The sequence below is a fragment of the Alligator sinensis genome, unplaced genomic scaffold (assembly GCF_000455745.1).
Source record: "Alligator sinensis unplaced genomic scaffold, ASM45574v1 scaffold233_2, whole genome shotgun sequence".
Lineage (NCBI taxonomy): Eukaryota > Metazoa > Chordata > Crocodylia > Alligatoridae > Alligator > Alligator sinensis.
The window spans coordinates 2,101,692-2,113,980 of NW_005841941.1; the positions used below are offsets into that span (position 1 = coordinate 2,101,692).

A 12,289-nucleotide genomic window follows, 5' to 3' on the forward strand; every position below is an offset into this window, starting at 1 on the left:
TCCTGCCTATGCAGGGGGTCGGACTCGATGATCTATTGAGGTCCCTTCCGACCCTAACATCTAACATCTATGAATTAAGACAAACTAAGATATTCTATGTAGTAGTTGTTTGAAGGACCTGTCCCAATACACCTTGGATTTCTTGTACTATTACATATTTTTTCCTGATAGAAAAGAGTTTTTAAAATTCAGATGACAGAAATAACCCAATACTACCCAGGTACAGCTGATGCTAAGATTTTGCTAGTGTGCAACTAACATTGGTACCTGCCCTAACTATGCAGTTTAATGAAAAAAAACAAAACCAACAACAAAAACCATGTTTTTTCTTAGTACAACTACCTAGTGTACTGCAAGTGTGTTCTGTCAGAACAGATTTGGTAAGAGTTATGTTTATGTGACACGGTTGGTTACAAAGGACTCTAATGCATTTCGCCGACATAGCCAGTTTTTGTGTGGGGAGCTACTGCACTACTGCAGTTTAAAAGACTTGCTGATTATGACTAACAATTTTGTTCTCATGTTGAAAAATGTACAAAAGCACCAAGAATCTTGGAATCATCAACTCTTAACATTAATCTCACTGCAGTCAAACAACAGGAGGAAGATAATATTGCCTTCTTTCCATTTCAAAAGGGGACTTCTTCTCAGAGCCAGCACAACCCTTGCATCTTCAATTGCATCCATCACTAAATCAAAGTAGCATGACTCCAGTTGACAATTGTATTAACAGAACACATTAAGCCACTTGACACTTGGCAGCCTTTCCCACTCTCAAGGGAAACCAGGGCCCAACAGTAGCAGGATTGCAAATGTTATGCAATCTGTGGCTACTAGACAATGGAGGGGGAGGAAGGGAGGTAACACGGCAAACAGATAGAAGTGGCCCATTAAAAATGGCAAAGGGCTACCCACTGAAATATCCATCTCAAATAACTATTAGATGACATGCTGAAGAGTGCTATGATCATCTCCAGGATGGAGCAGCCAGCATACTATTTTAGTCAGATGACTCTGAAAGGTAAATCATGAAGCATAAATTTTAATTACTTGATTAATCATTTAATCTTGGATGCTACAATGGAGCAGGATGGGGTTCTTCTATCTGAATGGAAATTCAGCTAAACAGAAGGAAAATGAGCTTTCCCTTCCACACTGTTAGCATTTTCAAGGAAACCACAAAAAAGGCAACAAGTTTTCATGTTTTGCCTGCTGAACAGTATTTTGACCTACATGTTAAGAATGAGGCTATAGATCAGTGATTCTCAACCATGGGTTTGTGGCCCCCAAGAACTTTTTAAGGGTGATGTGTAATATTTGCATATCTAACTGTGCTAACACCCACAAAGGATTCACAAGATAAGACCAGAGCTTTAAAACAGGAAACTGGAGTGTCAAAAACAAACTCTGACCTGTTGTGGTCCGAGTTCTCTCCAACTATTTTTCCATAGTCAAAAACAGGGGGACGGCATGCCGCAATTTAGGTCCCACATGCTCCCTCAGTGCCACTCCAATTCCTTACCTTCACCTAGTCATCTGTTCTTCTTTTTTTGCCCTGCCTTATCTGCCACTGTGCTGCCTATCCCTTCCCCAATCTGCCATACGCCACACACAGACTGCTCGTGCCACAGGTTGGCCACCCCAGTCAAAAAAGAAGAGTGAAAGATAGGAGCTGGAATTTTCTGAGGGGTGCCCTGAGTCTAAAAAGGTTGACAATTACTGCAATACATAATGAAAATGAGGTCTAAGTGAGTGAAATGCAGTTGCGTTTGGCACTGAAGAGTTTGATATTTCTTAATCTGTCAGAGATGAAAAACTGTACACACTTAATGAATTACAGCAAGCTCTCTGTGTGCTAGTTTGAACTAGCAAGTAAGCAGATACTAATACAGAAACTCTAATACTGAAATCACTGATTAAGTCTACTTGTCATGCAAGACTTGTTTTTCACAAAAAACCTTTTAAATAAAGGAACAGACATGCCCTCCCTCAGATCTGACTACAATCCTCAACCTGACAAGCTACCATGAACCCAATCTCTGCAGAGTATCCCAACCTGAGGGTGTTTGCTTATCAAATGTCCCGACTATGCACACACAAAGGGAAATAGATGAAAATACAGTGGGACCAGCTAGCCCAGGATTTAACCTCACTGAAATAACATGATACATTTCAAGGGCTATATTTCATCCAAAGACTAAGCAATGGTGAAATCAGACATTTCTCCCCTCAGGGAGATAGACTCTGAAGGTTTCTTATCTTCCTTTGCTTCCATGCCTGGCTTCAACTTTATTCTGACAGCTATGCACTAGTTACTAATCACTGTGGCTGCACTAACCAGAGAGGCAGCTGACCTTCCCCTGCACCAAAATCTCATGCACCAAATGAAAGACAAACAGACATCAAGAGGGTATGACAGTTCAGCTGAACTTCTGGCAACACAATTACACCAAGTTAGCATGGGGAAGGAGCAAAGAAATAAGCAAAGAAATACACCTTTGAATCCCCTCACTTATGTCAATAAGATTCAGTACACATCTATATGCACAAACCAAGCCTTGCGTGATTAAGCTACTATATGAATTGAAAGCAAGGTTAGCTTTGCAACCTTTGAAAGTTTCCCTTCAAGGATCAGTCATGAAATGACATGCCTCAAAAGGCACTTTTGACTGTTACAGGTCTCTTCCACAAAAACTGGAGTGGAGTCAAAATTGAAACAGTCTTCCTGGTACTGCATGGAGCCATCTCTCAAATTCAGTTTCTAGGCTCCTGCTTCCCAGCTAACCAGCATATGCCAGCTCAAAGGTGTTTGCTGATCACGCCAGCAACTGCTGCTGAAAACAGCACAGCAGCATCTTAAAAGGGAGGAAGTAACTAATGTTATTCAGAGGCCAAACAAGTCAACTATGAAAGTGATCTTCCTACCTAGTCAGATGTGGCTGCCACATGAGATCGCGCCCGGGGTGGGGGAAGAAGAGGTGGCAGTAAAAGGAAGAGGAGCAAGTGAAAAAATAGGCAACCATACTTCTCCCTCCCACCCTTTCACTACCAGCTATCAAAAGAGCAGACTAATGGTCAAATAACTGCAAAGATTGAGCAGAAAACAAGTGCTGATTCTCCAAATAAATTTGAACGTGAGCATCTATCAGATTCTTTCTCCTCTTCTTCGCACTGAAGCCCTCCATCACTTTGATCCCTCCCTCCTGCCCCCAGGAAGCCAACTCAACTCAACTGTAAGAAAGTGCTTTCTTCACCACAACTAGCCAGCTGCATCTTGCTAACAAAAGGGGCAATGAAGACATGAATGCCCAGCACTGCACTGCACCATTAAAAGGGAAGTAAGCAAATACCATCCAGCAGAGCAAACAGAATAGTAATCTACAGTGTTGGGATTTTTTTTTAATTTAACATTGATATGCCCTTTGAATGTGAGGAGATTTTTGTGATGCAAGATGAGATAATGCTTCCGTAACAGAAAACAAATTTGTAAGATTAATTATAAACTTTAGAGATCCTAGGATGGAAAATATGGATCTGAGTCCACAAGCTTGTAATATAGTCAGTGTTTCTACAAGCAGAAGTTCAGCAATTACCAACTAGATAGGTCTGAAGAACAAAACCAAATGGACTTAAAAATTCAGAAGACCAGTATTCTGCATTAGAAGAAATGCTTTCAGAAAACTCACAGCACCTAAAAGTTTATTTTTTTAGTTGAACCTTAGTATCTCTAAGGTTTCCAATACTCTGACTATAGTATAGTAAAAGCTGTTATCCGGCATGAGTGGGGAATAGGGGGTTGCAGTAATCTAAAACTGCCGGTTACCTCTGCACGCAAGCTTCCCTCCCCACAGCGCAGCCAGAAATTCCAGTTAGTAGAGTGTGCCAGTTACTAAACTGCCAGTTAACACAGCTTTTACTGTAGTTAAAATTCTTTGACATGAAGAATAGCTGTATAGGAAACATTGAGCATTACAACATGAAACAGTTGCACATGTTCATACTATACAACACTCAGTTTAACATACTACAAAAGGAAGATTTTTCCATAGACATATTTGCAATGTTCTTAGGACTATGTGAATAAACAGTTTCCCCAACATTTCTGTCATATAAAATGGTTTGGGCTGCTAACCTCATCTCTGGCAGGAACTTTTTCTTGTAACTATCTTCAATGTCCTGGAGGTATGCAGCAGACACCTTTTTTTCATATGGCTAAACACAAAGACGACAAAAAAATGCTGTGAAACATGTTTGTTTTCTTCTCGGACTGATACAGATTCCAAAAAGGGTAAGCAGAAGTCATTGCCACCATGCCATCTGCTATAGCACAGCTCGTAGATTAATACAAACATTCACCGAGACCCACATGCATTTAGGAAGGCTTCAATATTGTGATTAACGCATGGAACATTTGGGATTACTGTATACGGCATTAATGTGCATAATGCCACATGTGCAAAGAGTCTACAGAGTGGGTGTCAGTTTTCTATTATAAACATTTCACCGTGTTCTTTAGGCAGCTCCACAAACTTTTGTTTTGCAAATTATTTTAATAACTACACGCGAGGAAGACCCTCCTAGTGTGCAAACATGTCTGAATGAGAGCATCCTAATGAAGTACACTCGAAGTTAGACTTTTCTACTAAGCTGACATGAAGAAAAGATATTTTACTGAACACATGTAAACACAATTATCCCCACCCCCAAAAAAACCAACCAAAACCCAACAACCACCAAGAAACAAAATAAAGCAGGCCTCGCAAAGATTAGTTTTCAAACAAAGGATTAATCCTGCTCACTTGTACATTCAAGGAATTTTTATATGGGATGTAAGCCTTATTTTCCCAGATGATATCTACCCTTCCAGCAGGGGGTCAACTATACCATTTCTCCTCTTGAGGTTTGAGTTAGTTAATGATAAGGGTGGGCAGCCCAAATAGTATTCTGACTTTCAAAAAGATACTTGAGCAACAATGCACTCCATCAGAACCTAACCATTCTTTCCAGTAACCTTAAGTGGACATCAAATCTACTGTCAAATAGTTAGCCATCAACTCTAGAGATCAACTACTGTACTCTTAAATAGCATTAGAGTGCCAATAGATCTCCTCCTTTTTATCTGCCCCGAAGGAGGAAAAGTTTCACCTGCTGTCAATTCGATCCCAAAGCTAATTACGTTTCCCATTTTCTTTTGAAGCAAATCTATTCTGCTCCTTCCCTATCCCTGCCAACCTAATCCTCTTAAGACACTAAATGTCCTCAACTGCACTTCATAAATATTTTGCACCAGGGAGGAGCAAGCTCCTTAGTTTGTTAAGCAGATGCAGGCATGTATTCAACAACGTCTTTCTTATCACTACACAGTCAATGCTAACTATAAGCTATGAATTAGAGAAGATTGGCAGCAGTTTCTGGTATTCTTCAACAAACAAATGCTGTATTTTCACATTTAAAATTTAAAAATAAAATATTTTAAATTTTCACATATACTCTTCAGCACCTCTGCCCATAAAGAGAATGGCTGCATGAACAGTTGGGCCAGAATGAAGAGGACACCAGGTCAAAAGACATCAGTTCTCTCTGCCAAAATGAAGAAGGAGAAGATATTGCTAGATCCCCATTAAGCCTTCTGAAGCACCCTAGGAGGATTCTTATTATATAATAATGTCAAAGGATGTAAAGCTTTTCCCTGGTTAAAGGAGTATTATTTTATGCAACATGTTACTGATGCTGCATAAAATAATACTTTGTTGGTCTAAAAAATATGCATGTACAGTCATAGTCTCAATAGCCTGAGGAGACATTTTATGATATTAAAATAGCACAATAAGGTACTACTACCAAGCAATCCATCTCAGAATCAGAGAATCACAGAAAAGTAGGCCTGAAAGAGACCTCAGGAGGTCATCTAGTCTGACCCCTAACTCAAGGCAGGATCATCCCTGTCTAAACTATCCTTGACAACTGTTTGTCTACTCTGCAGGGAGGTCTAAGAAAAGTAAAAGCTTTTGTATTTTGTAGAATACTATTCTTCTGTTTCCCATTTTCAAATTAACCTTTCCTTGATGAGCATCACTCTGCTGAAACTAACACAACATTTCAGCCTGCTCATCCTCACTCCATCAACTAGAGTGTTCAGGCACCAGGATTTTAGAGAAGGGGAAATGTTTTATGTTACAAACTTGCAGGGTGCCCAGACTTTTAATGAGTTAGGTTTGACTAGCAGAAATGCCCCTTGGAAGACTCAATGGAAGCTTCACATAAGTTTAAAATTAAAATTAAAGTTTTTATTGATCCAAACATGAAAGAATTAACCAATTCTCCTAACATTGAGCTCAATTCACTTTATACTAGCTATAAATTTTCAGCACCCCATGTACTGTCATGCTGAGTAACTGCATTCTATAAACTATCAGCCAAGGAATACAGAACCCCATAGGGAGCCTGTTGGGGCTTCTGGCACTCAGAGAAGTGTGGAACGTGATACAAGACTAATTTCCAATGGGAGCTGGCCAATACAACTCTTTTAGGATGCCTGATATATACAGGGTCTTGTGAATGACATCAAAATCTTAATTTGAAGCAATGTTGTTTAAAGATGAAATTACCTCCCCTTCTTCCTGAAGTCTCTTCTGTACCTCTGAAACAGGTGAATCAATGTAAATCACTAAGTGAGGTGGCAAGAACTCATAGATACTGTGCATCCTCATTTCATTGTAATGAGCAACACCTGAAAAACAAAAATAAAGGAAGAAATAATTTCTTCAGTGACTAGCACAGATGGCTGTTACTTCTGTTTTCCAAGCAACAAGGTAATTCAAGGGAGAGCCATTAAAAAAAACCAAACTAAACCAAAACAAAAAAAACACATCTCGAAGGAATAGAAAAACTGCAAAGAAGCTGAGCATCTCAGGGTACCGAAACATGAGCTCACTGGGCCCAATTCTATTCCAGCTAGCAGAAACCTAATCATCTTCAGATTCAGTCAGCTCTTAAATAAAAGGGCCAAAAAGCCTCGCTAAAGCACCCTAATCAATACAGACATTGGGCAAGCCAGGTCAAACTAATGTGATGCCTCTTCTGGGTATGCGCTGTGCTTGCTGTGGGGGGGTGTTGAACCGAAAGTAAAGCGTGATTTTCTTTTTCACTTCTGTAATCTTAGCTTAGTACGTTTTAATGACTTGTTTTGATTACACTTCTGTACTTGTTTTGATCATAAAAAGAAAGCCCAGGAACCTTGGCATCTTCTATGGGCTCATCCCTATGCCTAAAAGTGGTTCCCTTATGAACCTAATAATAGCCTGTGAACTCCCTCCTAGAACTTGCATGGTCTTTAATCTCAACTAATTTCCTGCATGGCTCAGATAACTCAGAAAATCAGAGGCAGAGAGCTGGGCCCAGATGCACCATTGTCTACACAGTGTACTAGAATAGCACTGGGAGCTCAAAACTCCCCAAATTTATCCTTAAATCTGGAAATAATCTCTAACTAAATCTGCCAAAGGGAGTGGATTAGGTAACAGAACCAGCTTGGTGACTGGTAGGCAAGAGAAAGACAGTCTATCAATGGCCTATCGAAGCACGGCTTTAATAACCCACTGCATATTACTTCTGCTTGCATGTCACCACACTGCTGCTGTTAGCTAATCTACCCCTCTGACAGATTTACTCAGTGATTATTTCCACAGCAGTACATTGTGTTAAGAAAAAAAAGATTGTGGTGTCACTGAATCTAGAAAGGAGTAAAAAAACCAACAACAACAACAACAAAAAAAACACACCACACAAAAAAACCTGACGATAAATAAAAAACTGACAAAACACAAAATCAAGTTACACAGATATGGTGAAACTGTGGGGAAAAGAACAGAAAGATGGAAGAATATGCACTATAGTTTCAAAGGATCAGGCAATTAAAAAAACTACTTTTAACAATTTTTTTCTTAATCGTACCTTTAATTGACACTATCATAAGTGGTTGGGTCCTTTACGAGGAATGGGGCCTAACATCTTAGACTCCTGCCCTTCCAACTGAAGCTAGGAGGGAGATCAGGAATCAAGCCATGACTAGAAGAGCCCCATAAAACCAGCAAGAGCTCAGTTAATGGGGAAAACTGCAAGATCCACCATCAGGAGGAGGAAACACTACCAATGCCTGCAACTTGCATTAAAATTAGTTTTATTTTAGAATTGAAGCTGGGAAGAAGAGGGACTGATAGAGGCTGGAGAACATTCATTAAAGAACAGACCCAGGAAGATGGCCCACAGATTTAAAAAGCACATTCAGACATTAGAAACAGCTGAAAGGATAGCAAGTCTGCCCACCTGGATGTCATAATCCTTGGTGACCACATTACAAATTAAATTTCTTTTTGCACAGAAGGACTTACATCGTTTGTGGACATAGCCTTGTTTAAATATTGCATCCATAAACACAAAGTCGCTGTAGACAGAGCGTTCCATCACTACACCTTGTCCTGTGGTTAAAAAAAGATTTTACTCACAAAACACTCTATAAAATGTTTACTACAACAGCTTTGAGTCACAGCCAGAAGGCAATAGTGATGCTCCTATGATTACAGTCTTGGGACACTTCTCTGAGCAAGTAAATCTCTCTCCAAAGAAAAAAACTGCTTCACTCCTCAGCATAATACCAGGCACATGTTCAAGCAAGCATTCATCTTCAGGAAGACTGGCAGTGCCTGTCTATTCTATTCAAGTCCTCATACCATGTCCATCGCCAACAATGCTTTAACAGTCTTTGATGATGTGCCTCTTGGGACATTTTTAAACTCAGGAGATTTGGTCTGGTATCAATTTTCAAAAGACAGTTGGGTTTAGGTGAAGGTGAGGAGACTGCCTTTTACCTATAATAGGGGGGCCATCATAGAGGACAATCTAGTTGTCCTTCCTCTTCAAGAAAAATAGAGGACATAAAGGTGTCGGGTTTTCCATCAATAGAATACAGAGTAGCAGAAAACCGGAATGTCCTCTCTGATAGCCACCCTATAGGAAAGCTATGTAAAGAAAGGCCACCCAGAAACCACAGTACAGTTGCCTTAAGAAGTTATGCAGTGAATATAAGCCAAACAAGAGAATGAAAAACCACTCTTAGCAAATCAGAACACTGCTCAACACACAAGATGAGTGCTTAATCCTTCCAGCCCATCACAACTGATAGAGAATGGTCACAGAACTGACAATTTCAAGGGTATTAGAGGCAAGTCACTCTAAGTAACAAGGTAAAGTATCAGAGCAAAGCATGAACAGCTGAGAAAGATGCTTCCACAAGAAAAAGAAGACACTCAAATCAGCTTAGTTAGTGCCTTTAATATGATTTCTACATGATTTGACAAATTATTCATGCCATTTTCACAAGTTAAATGGTCTCCTGCCTTCTGTTTATAGAAGTGGGGATGCATAACCAGGAATCTTACTAACTTTTTTTTCCTTTACTGAAGAAAACCTGAAAGACCTTTTTTTCTGATTTACATCATCACAATATGTCTTCTTGGTGATGTATAAACAAGAAATAACAACAAATGGACTTCCAGGTGCCAGTTTAAGCTTTCAGAATTGGACATAAAAAGGGATATTTTTTCTAATTTCTAAACTTCTCAAAATTAACCTTAAGTTCAGGGAGTTAAAAGCATAACTCCTACAATGACATTTTACCGGTCACTTTCAGAGTACAAGTATGAGGAGTTGCATATTTTTGAGGCTACATTAATATTTCTAAGTGGTTGTTTTTTTTAAAGATTCTGTCAAGCTGATCTGAGTTGTTACTGATGTAACTCGAGCCTCACCATGAAAGAGTTAACAAAGTTTGTCATTGCCATGTGTTTTCTTTAGCTGGGCACAAAGGAAAAGTATTGTTATATACTGAACAATGTTCTTTTAACAATAAAAGTATTGTCCTGTTCTTAACTCAGAAGGTGTCTCTCACATACACTCTTTTCTAAAGAGAATATTCAAAGCTAATGGAATGACTTATTATTTCAAAGAACTGAGAGCTATACTCTTAAAAGGGCCAGCTTACTCATTTAAGTAACTCTAGAACCCAAGTTCTCCAATTAATTTAGAAATGAAACTTCTTGACATAAAACCCTAACCTGTGCTCAGCAGAAGCTCCAGCGCATTAGAATACTGTAGAACACGGTTACCAAACAACCAAGCTTGTAGGCGATATGAATGTCCATCAGGAGATTTAGGATCATTGTAGAATCTCTCCATATTACAGGAGGCGTTAAATTTCTCATCCATTAATGCTCCATCTCCTGTGATCCTGTCCGCATAATGGATATCTGCTTCTGGAAAGTAAACCATTCCTGAGGGGGGGAAAAAACAAGAATCAAGGTAAGGTTGTGCTTGGTTTAGTTAAACTGGACATTTCCTATTTCTCATTGTAATTGTAAAAAATAAACTATGCTGCTCAAATTGAACTGGTGTGTGTGTAACATTAATCTCCATAGACAATAAGAACACAATTACTAAAAGTGCTTTCCAAACAATATCACATCATCATTAAGTTGACACAACGTAATTAGCAGGCACGTCTATCAATTTCTTCCTCTTTCCAAACAAAAAATCATTCCTCTGAACAGCTCTCATCTCCCAGCCACCATTTTCCTAATTTTCTCCTGATGCTATGAGAATGTTCTTCATATAGCAGTACTACCCAGATACCTAAGGCACTGAAATCCTGGCCTCTTTGTAATTGCTGTGTACGGGGTCAGGAAGGGATTTTACCCAATGTCCGATTAGTACGGACTCTGGGGTGTTTGCCTACTTTTGTACCAGGGACACGGCCCTCTTGCTGGGATCTCCTGAATGTATATAAACAAATTTAATCCCACTACAAAGTTGGAAACTGTGGTCCCTGTTTACCTCTGGCAGATTAGGGTATTATGTCTTGCGTGAGTGTGGACTGGGTAGTTTTTGAGGGTTGTATAGGATGGTTTCATAGATTCATAGATGTTAGGGTCGGAAGGGACCTCAATAGATCATCGAGTCCGACCCCCTGCATAGGGAGGAAAGAGGGCGGGGGTCAGATTACCCCAGCTAGATGCATATCCAACCGCCTCTTGAAGACCCTCAGGGTAGGGGAGAGCACCACCTCCCTTGGGAGCCCATAAATTGGATAGGCATGACCCTGCCTCAGGCAGGGGGCTGGACTAGATGACTTTGAGGTCCTTCCATCCTACTTCTCTATGATTTTACAACTGGAGAAAACACCTACTGACTTCACCTGAACCATGACTTCCCACACCAAAACCATCACTCCTGCCGTTACCCTATATATATACCCAAATCTGACACCCAGAAATTCCACAGCCTGCCACTTATGTTCTCACTGCTAGTCAAACAACTGTTAGCCATGCCACACTACAGGTATCAACAAGCCAGTGGCCTCTCTGAACAAAGTGATAATGATGTTATTATTTTCAATTATTAAATGGGACCAAGAGAGAGAGAGAGAGAGAGAGAGAGAGACATACCCAACTTCTCCGCTATTTGTTTTGCAAGTTTTCCCTTCCCGCATGATAAGCTGCCATCCACGGTAAAAATTTTGCTACGTTCATTAAATCTTTTAGTAGTTCTTTCTCCCAGCCAAAAAGCCACAAGACCATATTTCAAAGTCCGCTGGGAGCTTGCATGTATTCTTGCCTGTAAAAAAAACAACCACCAAACCAGTTGTGGATTTAAAAAAACAACAAAACCCACACAAATCAAAAGTGTTAAGTAATTTGTTCAGGCACTAAGTTCATAAATCAAGATAACAGAGACTGATCTTGTTAGATTAAAACTGAAGCTGTTTTGCCCCATTGGGCTCTCAAAGTTTGAGAAAAGCATCCTAAACGCTAAGTTCAGTGCTGGACTTAAGAAGTTAACAGGGCTATCTGAGCCTACCAATTGGAGGTAGCCATCTAGATACAAAGTTCCTTATAACACTTGAGCTGCAAGAGCTCTGTAAAAGAAACTGTAGCCCATTTTGACTGCAAAGGTGTAGAGGCACATTCGTGCAGGGTTTGGTTTCTGTCTTGTAATTTGTTACCATTTGTCATGCAAGTTCTTTCTTTTTGTTGTTGCTGTTGCAGTTCTTGACACCAAGAAATGGACCTAAGGCAGCACCCCTGTTTACACCAGTGATTCCCAACCAGGGTGCTGGGAACCCCAGGACGCCACCGGATCCTTTGAAGGGCGTGGAAAGATAAACGGATAAATTAAGCAAATAAGTGCAGGCTCAGGCTTTCCCCCACTGCCCAGCCACTCTGCAAGGAGGTGAGCA

General features: G+C 40.0%; 1 protein-coding gene across 3 annotated transcripts in view; it reads right to left on the reverse strand.

The window, feature by feature from the left end:
* NDUFA10 (NADH:ubiquinone oxidoreductase subunit A10) overlaps nt 1-12,289 on the reverse strand; it is a 51,727-nt gene that overhangs the window by 38,701 nt on the left and 737 nt on the right. For 2 of the 3 annotated variants that reach the window (XM_025199367.1, XM_006019950.3), the window contains exons 2-6: nt 11,499-11,667; nt 10,113-10,328; nt 8,391-8,477; nt 6,609-6,730; nt 4,133-4,212 (exon numbers count right to left, since the gene is read on the reverse strand). In XM_025199367.1, coding sequence (XP_025055152.1) covers nt 4,133-4,212; nt 6,609-6,730; nt 8,391-8,477; nt 10,113-10,328; nt 11,499-11,667 — 674 coding nt within the window. The remainder of the gene's footprint in view (nt 1-4,132; nt 4,213-6,608; nt 6,731-8,390; nt 8,478-10,112; nt 10,329-11,498; nt 11,668-12,289) is intronic. The other variant, XM_006019953.3, reaches the window with a different exon arrangement.